This window comes from Vombatus ursinus, unplaced genomic scaffold (genome assembly GCF_900497805.2).
Source record: "Vombatus ursinus unplaced genomic scaffold, bare-nosed wombat genome assembly UNPS02010394.1, whole genome shotgun sequence".
NCBI lineage: Eukaryota > Metazoa > Chordata > Mammalia > Diprotodontia > Vombatidae > Vombatus > Vombatus ursinus.
This window is the reverse complement of record NW_020950172.1, coordinates 518893-540573: the sequence shown is the minus strand read 5'-3', so window position 1 is coordinate 540573 and position 21681 is coordinate 518893. Positions and strand designations below refer to the sequence as shown.

Below are 21681 nucleotides of genomic sequence, written 5' to 3'. Positions count from 1 at the left end.
TGGCTATCGTGGTCCGCCTAGGGGAGGTGGCCGTTTGCCGTGGATTTTTTTGGTGGGGGAGGGGGCTGATTCCTCCCCCCTCCCCCGCCCCGTCAAGTTTCCCCCCTTCCCCTACCTCCTCCTCTTTCCCCGGGAGGACGCTAGGGGATCGTAGCCCCATCTCCGCTCCCCTGTGAGGCCTGACAGCCTCCCTGGGATCGAGGCTCCAACTGGCTGCAAAGTGCCCGACAAGTTACAGGAATGGAGCTCCAGAGCCTCCAGGAGGCGTTAAAAGTGGGGATCCAGGGTCATCAGGTAAGTGGGGGTGGGCTCTGGTCTTGGGAGTTAGCCCCGAGAGACAGAGACAGAGAGACATAGATGGGGGGTGGGGAGAGAGAGAGAGAGACAGAGAGAGAAAGAGAGAGAGAGAGAGAGACAGACAGAGAGAGAGAGAGAGAAAGCCAGAGCCCTACACCCAGAGTTTTAGCGAGAGAAAGAGACTGAGTCTCCCAGAGGGAACTCGGGCTTGACGTGAAGGGAGGGATGTACCCGGCTCTCGTGTTACAAGCTCAATACGAAAAAAAACCAAACAACTAGTTTCTTCTTCTTCTTTTCTCCCCCCCCCCCCCCCCCCCCCGCCTTTTGCTCAGGCTCCCATCGCTATTGCGCTGCGGAGGGGAATCTTGGGGATGGGGGATTCGGGGTTCGCTTAAAATGCCCCCCTTCAGACCTGCGCCCTGCAGCCCGCCGCCCCCTTCCTCCCCTGCGCCATCCGCCCACTTTGTCAAAGTAGTTTGGCAGAATGTTGCCGGGAGTTATGGTTTGTTCCCGTTGGAATCCGGAGTGATCTTGCGACTGCTAGTGCTTGGGCGAGTGTGCATGAGTGTGTATATGTGTGTGTGTGTGCACCAGTGTGCATGTGTGTGTGAGAGAGAGGGAGAGTGAGTGTGCATGTGCGTGCGTGTGTGTTGGAGAGATTAGGACGAGACTTGAATATTTATGAGCTTTGCTTGAAACTGACTCGCTGTGTTTACTTGGCTCTTTGTTCCTCCCCCCCCCCAGTTCACTCGCACTCACACACACACACTCACACGCAGTCTTCCTCTCTCACACTCACTCCTATGTCTGGCTTTTGGGGGTTCGTTTTTTAAAGAAAACAATCACTAAACTTGAAACCTATCGCGATCCCTCCTCTGGGGTGATTAAGAGAAAGACCGGCCCAAACTAGTTGCTCAGATGAGGCTTGCCGAGCCACAGGTAAATGCAAACCTTGCCTGCTTGCCGCTGGGGTTTCTCCTGGTGGCATCAAAGCCCTCGTGCCAGGCGCCGAGAGGGAGAAACTTTATCTGGCCCAGATTTCCTGTGGGGTTGTGCCCCGAACCCCCCAAGCGCCCCAGGCTTTCCTCTCCTCTGGGCCCCCTCCCTAGTTTCCCTTGCTGGGGAGTTGAGAACCCGCCGCCTTCTTCCCGATGTCAGTCATTTCTTTCTTTCTTTTTATCGCTCTTTCTGCAGAACGGCGACCTTAAGAAACAGCTCCCAGAGAGGCATTCCCGGATAGCGGCCCTTAACCAGAGACAAGTAAGGCTGGCTCCTGCCGTTCTTCACTCATCTGCCGGTCCTGAGGTGACCAGGGTTTGGACAATGCACTTTCTCAGGATCTGAAAAGTGGTTGCGTTAGCGAAAAATGCTTTAGGCCGGAATCCTAAAGTTCTGCGGGGAGCCCAGGTGGGCCCTTGTGGTTCGGAAACGACCCCAGATGCAGCCTGGGCCAGGGCCAGGAGGAAGGATGTAAATTATTCTGCCTGACTTCCCCCCCCCCCCCCCCCCGCGGGGTCCAGCCCCCCCTCCCCCCCCCCCCCCCCCCCCCCCCGCCCTCCACGGAGGCATCCATTTTGAGTTGGTCGACATGTTTTAGGAATAGGGACATTGCTGCCGTCTTGGGCTCCTTGGTACTACGGCCCTTTTGCGTGTCCGGGGAGTGGGAGGCTGGGGGCCTGGGGGGAGGGGCTGGGGAGGCAGAGGCGGCTTGTCAGCAGTTTCTGGTTTCTGTGGCAGAGCTGGTTCACATCGATCACTGGAAGACCTCCCTCCACAATTGACTGATTTCTTTTCTGGACTGGGGACCCTTGCCTTTCTCCCTCCCCTTTCTCTTCTCCCCTTTCCATTCTTCCTACCCCCCGCCCCACGCCCCGGGAACTTGAACTCGTGTTTGTCCTCCAGTCCTCTTTGCCACCGAAGTCCTGCCCTGGCAGAAGGTGGAGTGGGGCAGGGGGAGAAGAAAGACATAAACAAAACAAAACCAAACCCAAGCCGACCTCAGCTGAGACAATCCACCCAAACTTGAAGCTGCTGCCTTCTTTTTGTTCATCAAAAAGAAAAAGTTTGCTTCGGAAAAGATTTTGGGTTGCCCTCCCCCATCCCATCTCTCTTGTGTCCCTCCCCCCTCCCCCTCTCTCCAGGCTGAGGAAAAAGTTGGCCATTGTGAGTTTGTTCAGCTGAGATCAGCTGATGGCGAAAAGCCGGCGTGGTTAGGTTTCAGCACCACGAACAGATGCCGCTGAAACGTCTTCCACGCTCTGCAAACGCGGCTCCCTTTCTCCTCCCCCCTCCTCCCCTCTCCTCTCCCCTGCTCCTCCCCCTCCTTCTTCCCCCTTTCCCTCCCCCTCCCCCTCCCCCTCCCCGTTCTGTACTTCTGCAAAACCTGGCAGCCTGCAAAACCCATCCAGGATCTGCCGGATTGCAAAGCTTCCCCCCGCCGACCCCCTTTCTTCCTCCCAGCCTCCCCTCCGCCTCCACCCCTCCCCTCCCCCCACAGCTAAGAACTTTCTACATCGCGTCCAATTGCGTCTCCCGCAGCTTTCCAAAACCCCTTTGGCGGAGATTCCCGCCCCCCCCAACCCCCGGCCCACTCTCTCTCTCTCTCTCTCTCTCTCTCTCTCTCTCTCATCCCCTCCCCCATCTCTCTTCGCTTTCTTTTCTCTCCTCCCCCTCTCCCTCTTTTCTACCTCTTCCCCCTCCCTGCCACTACATTTCTCCCTCCCCCCTCTCTTTTTCTAGATCTCCCCCATTCTTTCTCACACTCTTCCCTCCCTCCCTCCGATCCCTTCGCTGAATCGATCGCTTTTCCTTCGGAATGCTGCATAGCTCTTTCGGACCAAACTTGGAGCTGAGCCTTAGATCCTCCTCTCCCCTGTCTCCCCCCCCCCCGTAGAATGTATTTATTTGCCAAATGTCCCACCCCCTGGCTAGTGAAAAGGGGAGGACCTCTAGGTTCATTTTTCTTGGTTGGGAGGGGAGGGGGGGAGGTCTTGTTTGAAAAAGCTGCTGCTCAGAGAGGGTGGGAGAAGGGGTAGGGATGTTGGTGGCGAAGGCCTGGGGTGAAGATGGGGGAGGGGGCGCGGAGAGGAGAAAGCTGAGATTTCAGTGTTTTATTTAAGGAGTCGAAGGAAAAGTTGAAAAGTGAGGGAAGGTTGGGGGAGAAATATGGCTGGTTCTGTTGGTCTGAAAGATAGTCATGGAGGGGGAGGAGGAGGAAGAGGAAGAGGAGGAGATGCAGGAGGGAGAGGGATGGCTTTGGAAAATGAATGAATTGTATTTGGTGTTGTGTATATGGATTTTTTTTTAAAGCCCCTAGCTCTGTTCATTGTCTCGGAGTTGGTCAGCGTTCCCCTTTTGGTAGTGGGAGCTCCCATTTTGTGCCGAAGTGGGGGGGGTTCCTCTCTCCTCTCAACATGGAGAAAAGTCTGCAGAGTTTGGGGTGGGGGAGGGGCCCCATTCATGCTGAACATTACCATTTTGATTGCTTCGATGCCATTTTTTGGAGGGGGAGGGGTTAGAATACCCGACTCAGCCGAGCACAAAGATGCTTAATCACTGCATGGAATCAAATCACAGATTTTCTCTTCCTTAAAAAAAAGAAAAGAGAGAAAAAAGCAAACCTGACGCGAAGTAATAGCTAAGGGTTCCGAGTACTGTGGGTCTCCCCTACCCCCCATAAAACTACAAGTTGATGACTCCTCCGAGTCGATTTAAAAAGGGGTACACCTCCTGGGCTCGAGGTCTCTCTTGCGGCTTCTCTCCGCCCCCTGCCCCTGCATCTTTAGCAGGGCTTCCTTCCATGGGAGGGGGTAGTTGGAGGATCTCTTCAGTGGATTGTGGGAGGGCCCTCGGTTTCTGAGGCACCTCTTCCCCGATCGTAGCACCTACTTCCAGACTGTTTCAGTGTGTGTGATGGTAGTTACGAGATGAGCAACTATTTATTAGGTGTCGTGGCGGAATCTGTAGGAGGCGGGAAGGCGGTCCGAACCGAGAGATGGTCTCGGGTCCAAGCAGCCTTTTTGCCTTCAGTCTGAACTTCCAGGAACAAGGCGTAGGCAGCCCCCGCCCCCCTTCTCTTTTTCTCTCTTAAAGAAAAACACTTTAAAAACAAACTCCTTCCCACCCCTCCTTTTTTCTTTTTTCTTTTTTACTCATCTCTAAGTTAGAGAAAAGCTCTGCAGAACGATAAAGATTTGGTTTGATGGGCTGGAACTCAGATTTGTGGCTGCATATGTTTTTCCCCAGTTTCCCTTTGTGGCATTTTATGTAACAAGGGCTCGTAAAGAAGGGAGGGAAGGGGAGGGGGGGAGGGGAGAAAAGGGGAGGGGGGGCCTGGGGAGGAGGAGGTGGTGTAGCATGCTAATAAAGCTGCCTAGTCTCTCTCTGGGAAGCTTGGAGTTGAAATCCATCAGAGGTCAACAATGAAATGAGTTTGGTGATCTTAATATGAGCTTGGCTAGGCCATTCCTTCCGAGAGTTGGCCAATGATTGGCAGGCTCCTACTTGGAAAGGTCATTAAAGGGACTTTCAGAGAGATTTCCAGGCCAGACCTGAGGAGGTCTTGGAGACTAGCGTCTTAACCAAAGGGCTAAATTACCCATGATGCTCCCGAAGAGGGAATGCTCTCCCTCCTCCCCCATTCTGGACAGAGTGACCTATTGGTGGGGTTAGAAGGGAAGGATGTTTCAGTGCTCTGGACTTTTTACAAATGCCTGTCCCTGTGGAGGGCAGGGAATAAGCATTTATATAATGCCTGATATGTGCCAGGTACTGGACTAAATGCTTTACAAACATCTCATTTTATCCTCACACAATCCTGCATGACATGTGCTGTGAATGTTACCCCCATTTTACAATTGAGACAAACAGAGGTCAAGTGACTTGCCCAGGATCACACAGCTATTAAGTGTCTTCTATTAAATTTGAACTCATATCTTCCTGCTTAGAAGCCCAGTGTTCTATCAACTTGGCCATCTAGCTGCCTAATTGTAAGGCCAATTCACTGTCACTTTTGTTTGGGTGTGATGAATTTGTGCCCTACAATGAATTTGTGCATTGGCCATCCCTGGAATAGTAAGATGCAATGAAGGTTGAAGTTCACGTAAGAGGCATGTGTGAGTGAACGGACGAGAACATTATCCATGTCAGTTAGAAATACAGTTACAGCAAGTGATGTATTTCAGTGCCCCATTCATCCATTTCCCATTGGACTCCTTGAAATGTGCCATTCGCATTAACTGTCCTTCCTCCTAAAGAGTTGTACATGTAAATATCGGTAACTTGTCTGGTTTTATTTTATTTTTAAATAGCTCACACATTAAAGAAGGCAGTGGTTTGTTAGGGAAATTCTCTTGCTTAAGGCAATCCAGTGATCCAGACTTTGCCTCCATCATGATGGTTTGGAGGTAGAGAGTGGGGATGTTCCTTAGATGTTTTTCTGTTGGGGAAGGAGTGACCTTCCATTTTTCCTTTCCCTCATCTTTAAAATGATACCATCAATGGCTGGTATGCTCAGAAAGAATGCAGAAGTCAAGGGGGGACTTCGTTCTGGCTGGACCTTTTGCCAATAGGATACCACTTCTTCTTTAACAAGCTAGGATTGTGAAGACTCCAGTAGCTGACCCACTGCCTTGATACTGGGAGTCCACATCACATCTACAGAGGCAATAACATTTTTATTGAATTCATCAAGCTTTGGAGCATTTTTATGTAAATACCAGAGCCATCCTATGTACTGACCCTTTTATTAAAGAAGTGACTTCCTCCATGGACTATGAAACACCCCATACACTTCTAAACTGACTAAGTTGTTTTTCAGAAGCTCCAACTTTACAGTCAACTCAGAAAAAGTTAACCACTAAAAATGAAAACAGACAAAAATGGTCCCAGATGAATGGTTGACAATGAGGACCATTATCTGACCAGAAAAAAAAGTTGTAAATGAATGGAGCCTTTTGTGGGCAGTTTTATCTGCAGACTCAGGATTCAGTCTTCATAAAAGTGGGAGGGATAGAGCCACCACCAGGCAAGTGTTTGGTCCTTGCCAGAAATCCCCAATGATGCAGAAAACCCACTGGCTTTGCCTGTGTTAGCATCTTCCAGATGAAGCTCCCATTTGTGTTGGTACTCGGGATGCTTCTGTAGCAAGCAGGAACTCTGGGAGATGCTTTCTCCAGACTTTCTCAAGTCTACGTGTCATATATTTGTAGCACCTGGTGCAACCCCCTCATTTTTTTTGGCTGAGTGAGGTTAACTGACTTGCTCAAGGTACTAGACAGCAGAGTGGAGCTTTCACCCAAGTTCTCTGGCTCAGTTCATTTCCCATTTTTCCTGTACCCCAAAGGATCCCCAAGAGCTGCTTTGAGACCTGGCCTGAAGATTTGATTCCTCTCTACAGCAACAACAGTGTAAACCATTGATTAACCTTTTGAAGGAATCAAGCATTTTTTGAGTACCTACTGAACGCAGAGGTTATAAAGGCCAGATACAATACCCTTCCTATCTGTCCTCACAGACTTTAGTCAGTCGGTAAATATTTTTAAGCACCTACTATGTACTGGACACTGTAATAAGTACTGGGCACACAAAGACAGGTAAGGCTTCAACCCTGCCCTCAAGGAGCTCCCAATCTAATGGGGGAGACAGCATGCACAACTCTGTATAGTGAGCTATGTGCAGGATGCATTGGTGATAATTGGCAGAGGGAAGGCACTAGAATTAGGGAAGCCCAGGATGGGCTTCTTGTAAAGGTGGGATTTTATCTGGGACTCGAAGGAGGTAGAGATGAGGAGAGAAAGCTGTCCAGGAATGGGGGGCAGAAAGCCAGGAAAATGCTCCCAGTTGGGAATGGAGTTTCTTGTGTGAGTAATGGCTTAGGAGGTCATTGTTCCAGGATTGCTTGGTATTCAGGAGGGTGTAAGGATTTTGAGAGTGTGTGTGTGTGTGTGTGTGTGTGTGTGAGAGTATGTATGGGGGGAATGGAAGGTGTAAGAAGACTGCAAAGATGGAGGGCTCGACTGTGAAGGGCTTTGAAGGCCAAAGAGATTTTATGTTTGCTTTCAGAGCCAATAGGGAGCCAGTGGAATTGATTGAGCGGAGGTGGGAGTGACCCAGTCAGACCGCTGTTTTGGAAGATGAGTTTAGCAGCCGAGTGGAGCATGGGCCAGCGTGGGAAGAAACTTGAGGCAGGGGTGGGGGGTGGGGGGGCGCAACAGGGAGGCGTGAGGTGATGGGGTTCTGAACCAGGGGAGTGGTAATATCTGAGGACACAAAGGAGGCACACTGCACAGATTCTACAAAGGTAACATCAGAAAGCTTTGGCGACAGACTGGACGTGGCAGTTGAGAGACACTGAACAGTAGATGATGACGCCTAGGGTGAGAGCCCGGGTGACTGGAGGAGGGGGTGCTCTGGACAGTAATGGGAAGGTCAGGTGCCATGGAGAGAAAGCTCGAGTGTTTATAACCTATCCAGCGCTTGCCTGCTAGGTGACTACTCACCTCGCTCATGCCTGGTCCTGGCCTTGCTTTGAGCCCCATCTCAGTACCCCTCTGACTGGGTCCTTCTGGCTTGGTTCTACCCAACCCTCGCTGGCTAATATTTCTTAGCTGCTTGATTGGAGGTGGAGGGGAGTAAGGCTTCCTTCCCTCTCCCATCGTAATCATTCCTGGCTGCTGCCCCTTAGACAGGGCTTTATACTGGGGCCTGGTAAGAATGCAGCCCTGCACACGATTCGGTGAAGGGCCTTCTCCTCCCATCTAACTCTATGCTCCATATCCCTCTTTGGTTTTGTTCTGTCTTTCCTCTTCTCCCTCCCTTTTCCCCTTCTTCCCCCTCCTCCTCCTCCCTTCCCTCTTCGTCATTTCTTTTTCCTTTTCCCCCACCCTGTCCTCCCTCTCCTCCTGTTCCCACCCCCGTTTTCTGCTTCCTCCTCCTCCCTTCCCTTTTCCTCATTTCTTCTTCCTTTTCCCCTTTCCTGTCTTCCCTCTCCTCCTGTTCCCACCCCCCTTTTCAGCCTCCTTCCCCACTATGTTTCTCTCCCCTCTCTGCCGCACATTGCTGGAGGCTCCTGGTGTGGGTCTGACTTAGGGAAGTAGAGGCCCGGGCCAGGTTGCATTTGGGGCGCGTTAGGGAGGGTGAGACCTACTTTGGATCTGCATCTTTCCTCCTATCCTGCTGACTTTTCTGCATGACAATGGCTTGGCTCACTGCTGAGTGGCCTCAGAAATATCCATGCTACCTACTCTAAAGTATTTGCTTTGATATTTTAGCCACTTAAAAGACCAGCTGTCTGAAGAACACAGTTGATCTCAATTAACTTTGAGTTTCTTCAGCGAGATGCCTCTGCTGATCACTGCCTTTGATCCCATAATGATGCCTGGTTAGGGGAGTGGTCCATGATACCTGTTGTGGACCTAGCAAGTGCCCCCTCCCAAGGCCATTGGCTTCAGAAAAAGGGCCCAGGGTCCCTCAAGACTACAGTCACGCCTTGTGGTATACAAGGTGCTTTCCACCCATCGCACTCCTGGGCTGTCCATTCTTCAGCAAGGTGAGGCCCACAGTGGGGAGGCGTTGGCCTCGTTTTACAAGAGTTGGAACTGAGACCCAGAGAGTTGAAAGGGAAGGAACTCACCAGGGTCTGGACCCTTTTGACCACAGTCCCAGAGTGTCAGAGCTGGGTGGAGCCTTGGAACACGAAGGTCAGAACTAGCTGGTATTTACACAGCCCTTCAAAGTTCACAAAGTGCTGCAATATAGTATCTCTTTTGATCCTTGGCAAGCCTGTGAGGTAGGCGCTATCTGTTTCATAGATGAGAAAACCCAGGCTGAGAGAGTTTACCTGACTTGCTCAGGGGCAGGTCTTTCTGACCCTGAGTTGACCCTCTCTCTGTGATGCTACCTTGCTGCTGCGCAGAGAATGGCAGAACGCCTGTAAGCGCTGGGAGGTCCTGAGAGGTCATTCAGCCCAGGCCCTTTTGCAGATGGGCAAATTGAGGCCTGGAGTGGAGCAGGGCTTTCCTCCCAAAGCATGCAGCCCTGTGGAATAGCAAGCTCACTTTCTTTTTATGGCATGGTAGAAGTCTCTGCGATTTGCTAAGAAGGGATCAAGGCTTTGGGTGCAGGTGATTTCAGGGGACCAGGTAAGGGATGTGGCCAGTCTCTGGTCCAATAGCACTGGCCTTTCTCTGCCGGCCTTTCTGTGTGGGGGGGTCAGGATAAGAGGATCCTATTTTCCCTCCTGGTGCCTGTGGAATTCTTCAGCTGCCATTTATCTGAAGCTTCGAAGACAGAATGTTGAACCTGGAACCCGGAAGGCCTGGGTTCAGATCCTGCCTCTGACATTTGCTGACAGGGTGACCCTAGGCAAGGCCCTTCACTTGTCTGAGCCTCACTTTCCTCATCTATAAAATAGGGATGATACCGAAAATACCTCCCTCCCAGATTTTTTATCAGGCTCCAACGCGATGATATAAGTAAAGTGCTTTGCAAATCACCAAGCACTTTACCAAGGCCAGTTACTTACTATTGTTGTTGTTGCTAGTATCATTATTTAGTGCTTTGTGGGTACAAAACATTTTATGTCCATCCTCCAGAAGCCCTGCGAGGAGATGCAGCATTATGGATGAGGGAGTAAACAGGAACTAGAGAAATGGAGTGGACTTGTCCAAGGTCTCCCAGTTAGGACGAGGTTGAGCCTGGACTCCAACTCAGGTAAGGCAGTGTCTAAGGATACTAAGCTGCCCCTGTCTCTCAAAAGGGAAAAAAAAACATCCAACAGCAACATAATTTTTGAGCTTGGTTAATAATATCCAATAGTTTTGTGGCACTTTGAATTTTGTGGAACTCTTAACAGAGACAGAGCAGTGTGGTGGCAAAGCTAAGTCTGGAGTCAGGAGGTCCTGAATTCAAATTCAGCCTCAGATACTTAATAGCTGTGTGACTCTGGGCAGGTCACTTAATCTTGTTTGCCTCAGTTTCTTCATTTGAAGAAGGAAGTGGAAAACTGCTCCAGTATTGCTGCCAAGAAAACTCCCAATGAGGTCATGGAGAATTAGACATGACTGAACAACAGGAGATATCCAAGTCTCGTATTTTATAGATGAGAAGAGGAAAGCTTCCAAAAATGAAATCACTTACCTCAGATCAGGAATGGAATTCTAGAGGCAGAGTAGATAGGGCACCGCACCTGGAGTCAGGAAGACCTGAGTGCAAATCCAGCCTTTGACATTTGCTAGCTGTGTGACCCCGGGCACATCCCTAGATGAGAGTAGCAACAGGTCCTGTGACGTCAGATGAGATAAGCCCTGTGAAGTGCTCTGCAAACCGGAATGTGCCAGAGTAGTTGTTTTCACTCTTGCCTGAGGCCCGCGTGGGAGGCTGGGGCTAGGGGCTTGAGGCTTTGGAGCTGCTGCCCATTCGGGGTCTGACATGGAGGGGGACCCAGAGGAAGGCAGATGCCAGTTTAGCTTGCTGCTTTCTAGGGCAGGGTGGTAGAGTGACCAGGAGGCCGGCCTTGGAGAGAGTCACCAAGACCACCATCCTGCTCCGGGCTCTGACCTTCCCTGGCCACGTAACCCTGGGCCAGTCCCTCAACAGCTCAGAGGAGGTGCGGGTCTGCCTCCGCAGAGAGAGTCTCCTCGGGCATTTCTTCCACCAATGAAATCACAGCGTCCAGGGGCCAGGAAAAGCTGGGCTCAACAAAATGCACATTTGTTTGGTTCACAGTAAGGGATCTAGCTGACTGGACCGAGCTGTAGCCCACGTGAGCTTTTCTGGGCTGTTGGATGACCGAGCCGGTTCCGGCTGCCCTGGTCTCCTAGAAGCTGGCAGGGCTCTGCCATCCTGACCTCCCAAGACTGAGCTCCCTGGGTGCTGCAGGAATGGCCTACAGGGGGCGCAGGCTTCTCAGGCTCTCCGGGGGCCGTGTCCGCTCTCTTTGGATGCAGACAATGTCCTTCCTTCTTTTGATTCAGGAACTGCGGAGGGTCGTGGGAACTTGGTGAGGCAGCTCCTTGCCCAGCCTTGGACTACCAGCAGAAGCCTCTCTGGAAAGCTAGCGAGGCACACTGTCTCTCAGATGGGGCCGAAGACCTAGTGTGCAGGTCCCGAGGAGGGTGGAGAAAGGAGGGCTGAACCTCCAGCAGTGGGCCGAGGGGAGGCCGTGTCTTCCGCCATATAGCTTTCGGCTCAAAATCAGACAAAAATTCCCAATAGGCAGAGCCTTCCTAAGGGGCTGGACCAGTGGAAGGCTCCCTAAAATTTTGAGGAGAGGACCTTCCTCATTTTACTGAAGAAGAAACTGATGCACACAGAGGGGAAGCAGCCCGCAGGAAGTGGCCCCACCAGCCCCAACCCCAGCGTTTGGCCCCAAGACCAGAGTCTCCCAGCTGTGTTGTCTATCGCCTTTGCTGCAGGACTTTGGCCACAAGCTGGATGACCACTTGGTAAAGGTGCCATGGAGGGGAGCCCTGCTTCAGGCAGGGTTTGGATGAGGTCTCCGGGTCCTTTTTTTTTTTTTTAAGGCAATTGGGGTTAAGTGATTTGCCCAGGGTCACACAACTAGTAAGTATCAAGTGTTTGGTCTGAGGCTGGATTTGAACTCAGGTCCTCCTGATTTCAGGGCCGGTGCTCTATCCACTGCGCCACCTTGCTGCCCCCTGAGTCCTTTCTAACACTAGAATTGTCTACTGCTAGGACTCTGTGGTCTTTGGATGTAGTGCCTCCGGGCGTCATGTTTGTGCGCATTGCTTGTATGTGTGCATATATGTATCTGTGTATGTGCACTCGTGTGTGCATGTGTTTGAATGTGTGCATGTCTGTGTGCACATGTGTCTCTGTATGTGTGTACGCATTGTTTGTATGTGTGCATATATCTGTGTGTGTGCACTCGTGTGTGCATGTGTCTGAATGTGTGCATGTGTCTCCGTGTGTATTTGTGCATGTGTGTGTGCAGATGTCCACCTTTGTCCCTGAGTTGGTCTGTAAGAGCCAGCAGTGATTGAGAAGCCCAAAAGCAGTGGGCTAGGACTCCCAACTTATTTTCTTTTATTTTGCTGCCCAGAGTAGCTGAGGCCACCTGGTTGGCCTTGGGCGGGAAAGGACACGTCAGCAGAGTTCTGCATATTTGAAAACTGGAGTGGATTCCAGGCTTGGATTTAGCCTTTAGTTTGGCTTTGGTAGAAGCTGGGGGTTGCTGCTGGGTTAATTTGCTGGCGTTTTAGAGCTAAATGTGGCTTTGATTCATCTAGTGCAATTTTCTTAGTTCTCAGATGAGGAAACTGAGGCTCAGAGGGAGAAAGGTCTCATTCAGGGCAGATGAAGGCAGGGTTGAGCTTCTTTGGGGAAACTCTGGTGTCCTATATAGGTTGGGAACCCACTCAATTCAATGGTGGAGTCTTCTTTCTGAACCATGAGGGATATTCACATGAGCCTCCAGGGTGTGACAAGAAAAGTGTTGTGGCACAGCCCAGTCACAGAATTATAGAACCTCTAAGTCCAGTGGGACCTTTTAGACATTGGGTCCACCTCTGCCTGAACACCTCTCGTCTACAGTATAGTAAGGTAAGTAATCATCTTGAGCCTTGCTGGAAAAGTCCAGGGACAGGGAGCTCACTACCATCAAGGCAGCCCATTCACTTTTAGATAGTTCTAATTATTATTGGGCAGCTAGGGGACACCATAGTGCACAGAGCATCAGGCCTGGGGTCAGGAAGACTTATCTTCCTGAGTTTGAATCTGACCTCAGACACTTACTAGCTATGTGACCCTGGGCAAGTCACTTAACCCTGTTTGGAGGAGGAAGTAGCAAACCAATATGTTTGCCAAGAAGACCCCAAATGGGGACACAAAGAGTCAGACATGACTGAAATGACTGAACAACCACAAAACCAGAATGGGCGTACGTTTATAGAGAGTAGAACAGAGAAGGAGGATTGTGCATCAAAATGTGGGTCTTTGTTACTTACAGCTGGCTTTCCCTTTTACATATATACAATAAGATAAATCCCAAATGGGGTCATGAAGAGTTGGATGTGACTGAACAGCAAAAATTATTATTTTTATATTATTAGTATATATTTATATTTATTTATAGCATATATGTATATATTATATGTATATATTTATATTATTGTTATATATTATATATAATATTATGTATCAAATTGAAATCTCCTTTCCTCTGATTTCTACCCATTCTTTCTAGTTCTTTCATCTGGGATCAAATATAAGTTCTCATGTACATGACTTCAAATACTTGGACAGAGTTATCCTGTTTCTCTCAAGTCTTCTTCAGGCCAAACACCCTCTGGCCCTTTGTCACGTCTTTATGGGACGTGAGTCTCTGGGTCGTTTTATCAGTGGGCATCCCAGGAGTATTGAAGACGCTCCTCCAAACGTGGTCTGACTAACACAGCAGATAGTGAAACATTGCTACTTGGACTGTGGACACTGTGGTCACTTAGCTTGGCATTAGATTTCTTTGGCAGCCTCACTGCACTCTTGCTTCATATTGATCTTATAATCTACTAAACCCCCCAGTCCTTTGTATTTTCTTTTTGTAATCATTAATTTTGGTTGACATCTTTTGTTTTACATTCCCTTCATTTCTGAATGCATCCTTTGCCCACCTCCAACCCTTTACCCAGGGACAAAACATAAAAAAGAGGAAGGGGATATGGGAGCGATTGAGTCAAACTAACCGACACAAATTGAGTGTGACAGAGTTCCACACCTGTAGTGTCTCACTCATGCAAAGAAGGGAGGGAGCTGCATCATCTCATCCCTTGTTTAGAGACAAACTTCTTCTTAATTATGCAGTGTTCAGTTTCAGATTTTTGTGCTTTCCAACGAAATTATTGTGCTTATTTTGCTAATTCTTTTCCTGGTTCTGCTTCCTTCACTCTGGATCAGTTCGTCTAAATCTTTCCATACTTCTTTGTATTCATTACATTCGTTGTTTCTAATGGTGTAAGGATATTCCTTTACATTGATGACCAAAGCATTTCCCTGTGGACAGATATCAACTTTATCTCCAGTTCTTTGCATATTTTGGTGTTTATGGAACCTTTCTTTTTGTCATTGACCTCCTTCGTATGTGCCGAGCCATGGGATCTCTGGTTGGTGGGGTATGGACATTATTGTCATTTTCTTTGTGTAATTGAAAATTGCTTTCCAGAATGATAGGAACAATTCACAACTCCACCTGAAATTCCTTACTGTTTTTCCATTTCACTTTGCTCATCTTTTTTTCGTCTTTGACAATTTGCCCTAGGCTTTTTTTCAAAAGGATCATGAAGCTTGCCTTTGCCGTCTTGTGTTTGTGTCAAGCCAAGGAAAATTTCAGATAAAACAAACAAAAAACTACCACACATGGCATTGTTGGTATTGGTAATAATTGCAACTCACCTTCATGGGACACTTTGTAGATTCCATAGACATGCTTAGCTCATTTGATCTTCCCAACAACCTTGGGGTATGTATATGTGGGGGAAGCAGGACAGAGATTATTTTCCCCATTTCCCAGAGCAAGAAACTGAGGCTTAGTGAAATGAAGGAATTGTCCACCTAGTGAGGAAGTAGGGACTGGACTCTGGCTTTTTTCTTAGTCACCCCTTTTCTCTTTGTGCCCTGGGATTTGAATCCCTTGGTTGAGAGCAGAACTCACGATGACACCCAGGGCAGGTAGACCTCTATTTGCTAAGTTTCCATTTCATGAAGCTCTTGGAACTCTCATTTATTACTTAAAGATTTGCAGATGAAGTGAAGCTTTTCTTAGCAATGAAGAAGATGCAAAATATTCTGGCTGGACAATTTGGCAGATTTGAGTGTGTAGAGGGAGAGGAGGGGGGCAAAGGAGAGAAAGAGAGAAAGGAGAGAAGGCTATATGAAGAAAAGAGAAGAGTGAAGGGAAGAGAGGGTGAGAGAGAAATGAAAGGAGAGAAGAGAAGGATAGAAGATTGAGGGGAAAAGGAAAGAGAGGACAGAGAAAAAAGATGAGGGAAGAAAGAGGGAATGAAGAGAGAGAGGAGAGGAAGAAAGGTGTTCCTCTTTGATATCATTCACGCAGAACGCCAATATGTGCATATAAATGAACCTGAAAATGTAAGGAACACTGCACATGTTGGGGACTGTGATACTGAATTGAATGTGAGACACAGGCTATAAAGTGACAAGTAATGTTCCAATAATCAGTGATACCAACTCGTCTCATGATTAATGCAACTCCGCAGTAGAGTCTTGGAGGAAACCTCTGAGTCTGAGAAGCAGGAGTAGGAAAGGAGGGCATTGTGGTGGAGAATCTAAGGAGACCAGAGGGAGCCTGGCAAGTACAGGAAATACCCCCTGTTTTCGCATGTCCTTCTTTAGCTCATTTTACAGATGGGGAAACTGAGGTAAACTGAAGTGAATTGTCCAGGGTCACACAGCTAGTTAGCAAGTGTCTGAGGTTGGATTTGAATTCAGGAAGATGAGTTTTCCTGATGCCAGGCTCGGTGCTGTACCCACTGAGCCCCCAGGCACCAAGTGTAATAGGGCAACTATTATGGGCAAACCATCCTCGATAGGTCTAACAATGAGACCCGTCCCAAGGAGGATTGGCTGGCGTAGGGAGTAGTGAGCTCCTGGTCACTGGAGGACTTGAAGCAAAGGCTGGTAGCCACTTGGTGCTGATATTGGCCAGGGGCAGGTTGAATTTGAAGTAATTTAAGGTCCCTGAATATTCTGAGATTCTGGAAAGTGTCCGAAGAACTCGTTGGATTCTTGGTGATGGCCCTGCACCTCTACATGGGAGGCACACCTCCCGATGGGTGGGAAGACCTGAGACTTTCTTCTTGCCTCTGTAACTAGTAAGGTGTGTGACCTTGGCTGTGGCCCATTGTCATCCTTGGTCTCCGTTTGCTTCTTTGTTGAATGAGAGAGGTGGATAACAGGACCTCTATGGTTTTTCCTATTTTCACAGTCTACGTCGACATGCCAAGGTTTTCCATGCGTGCATTCTGTATTGACTCGTCTCTCTAGGTGTTGTGTGCTGGACCAGTGGGATGGAAGCTTTTTGAGGACAGGGATGGTTTCTCTTTGTCTTTGCATCCTCAGAGCATAGCCTGAAGCCTGGCACACAGTAGGTGCATCCTTGGTGCCTGGCACACAGTGGGTGTTGTCTAAGTGGTTTTATTTTCATTGAATTGGACGATCTACAATGTGAAAGTGAATTATCTTGTACATTTCAGAGCCAGGATTTAATCCTAAATCTCTTGGCAGTTGCCTCCAATGGTGCCTGGAGCATTTCTTTCAGTGGGAGCACTGCAGCCCCATAGCCCTCCTCCCCACAAGGTCAGCATCTCAGTGAAGCACCATGATGGACCAGTGCTGCTGAGCCTTCTGGATGGAGGCTGGATGGAATGCTGAGCTCAGGGGATGGTCCCCCGGAGCCCCCATCGGGAGCAGAGCCTGACAGCCTTTTTTCAAAGTATCCTTTAATGAACTTGCTTCTCACCAGTATCTTAGCAACACATTTTGTCACATCTTAGATCGGGAGGCTTGGCTGTGTTTGGCTGATGGTATTGCCACAGTCATTTATTTTCTTGAGGACCCTCCACCCCCGCCTTTTTGTTGTTATTGTGGTTGCACTTCTTGGTGACTCTACACAGGAATCGGCAGACAAGCCTCCTCCCTCCCAACTGGTCCATTCAGATTGCTGCTGCTCGGTGATGCTAATGAAAGAGGCGTCTGCCTTCAGCCTGCCTGCCGATGAGAAACCCAAAGGTTCTCAATGGACATGGCTGAAAGGGAAGGCCGCCTCCTCTCCCACCCAGCTTGCAGGCCACTGGCTATTTTTGGACAAAGCTGCCATTCTCTGTCTTCTGGTTTTGTGCACACACTTGATCCTCAGACCGATTAGTATTTTTTTTTAACTGAAGGGAAAATGGGGCTTAAGTTTTGGAAGAAGAGCCCTGGTCTGGGGTGGGGGCTTGGGACACTTTCTGGGCAGGTGTCAGTGGACCCAGATGACCTTGGATGAAACCCCAGTCCTATGTCACATGAACTGCACAGGCCTCACCTCCTGTCTGGTCCATCCTTTGCTCTATAGTGAACGGTGAGGTTCTAAGGCACACAGATTAAGAAGGCCCAGAGCTATCCCAGACACAGCGGAGATGTAGTAGAAATTAACAACGACAAGAAAGTCAACTTATGTGGTCCTTTAAGGTTTGCAAAACCTTTTTTATATGTCATGTCATTTAATCCTCACAACAACTCTTTGAGATCAATGCCATTATTATCCCCATTTCATGGGTGAGGCTCAGAGAAGGTGATTGACTTGCCTAAGGTCACACAGCTCGTAAGCATCTGAGGTAGGATCAACCAATCAATAAACATTTATTAAGCATTTACTACGTATTAGGCACTGGGCTGTAAGGACAAGGGTCCCGCTTGGAGCCCCTGTTCTCTGGCTTCAGGATCAGAAAAATTCCAAATATACTGCCTATCGTTCAAAGGTCTTTGTAGCCCTCAGCATTCCATGTTCTAAAGCCACTCCAGCTCTGACATCCCCTGTTCTCAGGTCCCTTCAGCTCTGACATCCCCTGCTCTCAGGCCCCTCCAGTTCTGACATCCCCTGTTCTGAGGCCCCTCCCAGCCCTAATATCCCTTGATCTCAGACCCTTCCCAGCCCTGACGTTTTGTGTTCTAAGAGCCTTCTCATCTCTGACAGTTTCTCTTCTAAGTTCCTTCTCAGCACTGATACAAATTGGAGGCAGTTTGGGAAAAGCTCTTACTGCCAAACTGGAGTTTGTGTTTCATACTAGAGGCAAAGGGAATCACTGAATCATTTTGAGCATGGGAGCGATGTAGTTACATCTAGGCTTTGGGGTTTATCAGTTTGGCAGCTGGGGAAGATAAACTAGAGGGAGATGAGGCGAGGCTTGGCTGCTGAGTCCAACTAAGAACTTCTTGTAACAGTTGGGCTGAGAGGCGATGAGGGTCCAAATGGGAATGGTGGCCACTGTGTGACTGGGGAAAAGGAGGTGGAAGGGAGATGGGCTGTTTTCCAACGTATTAGCCACCCCTCCTTGTTTGTTGCCATTGCACGTCTTTTTTTAAAGTAATATTTAATTCCTCCTCAATTATATGTAAAACAATTTTTAACGTTCTTTTTTTTAATGTTGAATTCCAAATTCTCTCTCTTCCTCCTTCCTCTCCCCCCCTCCCTGAGATGGTAGGTGATCTGATATAGATTCTACATATGCAGTCATGTAAAACATTTCCATCTAAGCCATTTTGTATAAGAAAACTCAAACAAAAAATAAAAGAGAGAGAAAGTTAAAAATAGTATACTTTGGTCTACATTTAGACTCTAGTTCTTTCTCTGGAGGTAGGTAGCATTTTTCATCATGAGATATTTGGAATTGTCTTAGATCATTGTATTACTGAGAATAGCTAAGTCATTCACAGTTCTTCATTATGTAATATTACTGTTACTGTGTACAGTGTTTTCCTGGTTCTGCTTACTTCACTCTGCATCAGTTCATGTAAGTCTTTCTAGGTTTTTCTGAAACTATCTTGCTTGTCATTTCTTATAGCACAGTAATATTCCATCACAATCATATACCACAACTTGTTTAGTCCTTCCCAAATTGATGGGCATCCCCTCAATTTCCAGTTCTTAGCCACCACAAAAGAGCTACTGTAAATGTTCTTGTATGTATGTGTCCTTTTCATTTTTCTTTGATCTGTTTGGGATACAGACCTAGTAGTGATATTGCTGAGTCAAAGGCTGCTCATGGTTTTATAGCCCTTTGGACATAATTCCAAACTGCTCTCCAGAATGGTTGGATTAGTTCACAACTCTACCAGCAGGCCATCTGAAAATCTTGAGAGTAGTCAGTCTCCACCTTATTTCCAACTCACTAATAAAAATGTCAGATAGTTCAGGGACAGGCCCTAATACCAAGCTGGGATGTGCCACTAGAGATCTCCTGTTCTGTGGACATGGGGCTGTTGCTAACTTCTTTTGAGTTTTCCTTTTCACCCCACTGCACATGCACCTAAGTGCACTCCTGTCTGACCCATGGCTTCGCACAGCATTCAAAGAGTAGCCAGAGAGACTTTGGGAAATGTTTTGTTGAAGTCCAGGGAACCTTTCTCTAGAGCAGTCTCTGATGTTGAAGTCTGGTAGCTCTGGCAGACAGGAAATTAGGCTAGCCCTGGGCGATCTGTTGTGGGTGAAGCTGGGTGGGTTTCTGGTGATTGGTTGTTGCTATCTTTTCTAGACATTTGCTAGTCCTCCCTCGGATATTTCTTTCTGTACCAGGCCTATAATTTCATTAGTGTAGGGAACCCCTAGTAAGGAAATCTCCTCCGCTAATGCAGGTCAACACTGGGGCACCAGAAAGTTAAGTACCTTGTCCATGGTCATATAGTGTTTGTGCTTCAGGCAGGACTTTAACTCAGTTCTTCCTAATTTGGAGGCCAGCTTTCTAACCACTATCCCTTACTACCTTTTTCTTGAATAATACCTTGTAGAATTTTGCCAGGAGTGCAGCTGAATTCAATTCAACAAACATTTGTTAGGTGCCTAATCGATGCAAGGCAGTGAGTTAGATTTTTGAGATGAAAAGAAAAAGATGAAAAAAAATTTCTGCCCTCTCAGAGCATTGAATTGATTGAGGGGATGTAAAATATACAAAGATACGTAAACATGGTGATATGAGGAGTGAGAGAGAACCTTGAACTTGGGGCTGGCAGAAATCAGGAAAGGCTTCCGAGAACAGGCAGCACTTGAGCTGATCCTTGAAGGAAGCTAAAGATTCTAAGGTGTAAAGAGGACAAGGGAGGGCATTCCAGGCATGGGACACAGCCTTGGCAAAGGCATTGATATGGGAGATGATAGGTCATGTTTGGGGAATAGAGAGCAGGCCAGTTTGCTTGGAAAATGGCAGACTTGAAGGGAAGTTATGTGAAATGAATCTGCAAAGAGAAGTTGGTATAAGGTTCAGCACAGCTTTCAGAGGTCAGGCCAAAGAGGTCATGTTTTGTCCAAGAGGCAATAGGGAGCCAGTGGATAATTCTGTGAAGGTGAGATGATGGTTAGAGCTTTGCCATAGCGTAGGATGATTCTTTAGGAAGCTAAATAGAAGGTTGGTAAGAGAGAGAAGACTGGAAGCAGGGGAATCAATTAGGAGATTAGTGCTGTGGTCCAGAGAAAACAGGACCAGGAAGGTCTGAACTTGGGAGATGGTGGGGCCAATAGAGACCAGGAGAGGGGTGTAGAGGTAGAATGGATAGACTTGTCAACTGATTTGTTCTGGAGACTGAGGGCCTTGCAAATAGCTGAACCTGTGAGCCTGGCCAACTGGAAAGATGGGGACATCCTCCACATTGACAAGGACATTCAGGTTAGGGAGGAAACTAGCCTATTCTGTCTCGAACATGGTGAGTTTGAGATGATGGTGGGACACAGACAGGCAGAGATCTGGCACTGGAGTAAAGAAGAGTCTGACTTGATTTGGAGCTCTGGAAGTCCTTGTCAGAGCCAAGTTAAGTTAACAAGCATTTTAAAGCCCTTTCTGTATGCCTGACACCATGCCGAACACTGGGGATGCAGCTATATTAAGCAAGAATACAAGGAAACTGCAAAGGGGGGGTGGGGGAGGTATACAAGCGGAGAAAGGAGACTGGAGAGTTTGGGGCAAATCCCAGAGAGGAACAAAGGAGTGAATGTAGCTGGCTTGGGCACTTTCCTAAAAAGTGGAGTGTCCTGGAGAAACTGCAGTGGTGAAGGGCTCTTCCAGGGTGAGAGGGCTGCAGAGTCAGAGATGACAGCTGAACTGTGGGGGAATTCTTGAGGTCATCGGGGGAAAAATCCCTGGACAGAGCCTTCGGGACAGCCACATAAAATGGGTGGAAGGCGACTCAGCAAAGGAGACTGAGAAGGATCCTTCAGCTAGGTAGGAGAAGAACCAGGTAACAACAGTGTCGTAGAAGCCCGGGCAGAGAGAGTGCTCAGGAGGTAAGAGCGGCCAGCAGCGTACAGGCTAGCAAAGATGCAGAGGATGCAGCACTTAAGAGAGTCTTGCTCAGTCTGGAGAGGAGGATTTCAGTGGAGTTGGTGGGGTTGGAACCCAGACTTCAAGGAGCTAAGTAGTGGGTGGAGGGGAGGAAGTAGAGACCATGAACACAAGTGTAGATAGCCCTTTCTGGGAGTTTGGCTGGGAAAGGAGGAAGAGATATAGCGCAATAGAGTGAGGGAAGAGCAGAGTCAGGAGAATAGCTTTTTTTTTTAAATGATCAGCAGCAGAGAGAGAGAGATGAGAGAGACAGAGAGACGAGAGAGAGAGCGAGAGAGAGAACAAGAGAGAGAGACAAGAGAGACAGAGACAAGAGAGACAG

The 21681-nt window shown here is 48.4% G+C and overlaps 1 protein-coding gene across 1 annotated transcript in view; it reads left to right on the top strand.

Moving 5' to 3' along the window:
* The first annotated feature begins 240 nt into the window (after positions 1–240).
* PHF21B (PHD finger protein 21B) overlaps positions 241–21681 on the top strand; it is a 137720-nt gene continuing 116279 nt past the window's right edge. The window contains exons 1-2 of the mRNA XM_027854354.1: positions 241–294; positions 1492–1602. Of these exons, the coding sequence (XP_027710155.1) occupies positions 241–294; positions 1492–1602 (165 nt within the window). The remainder of the gene's footprint in view (positions 295–1491; positions 1603–21681) is intronic.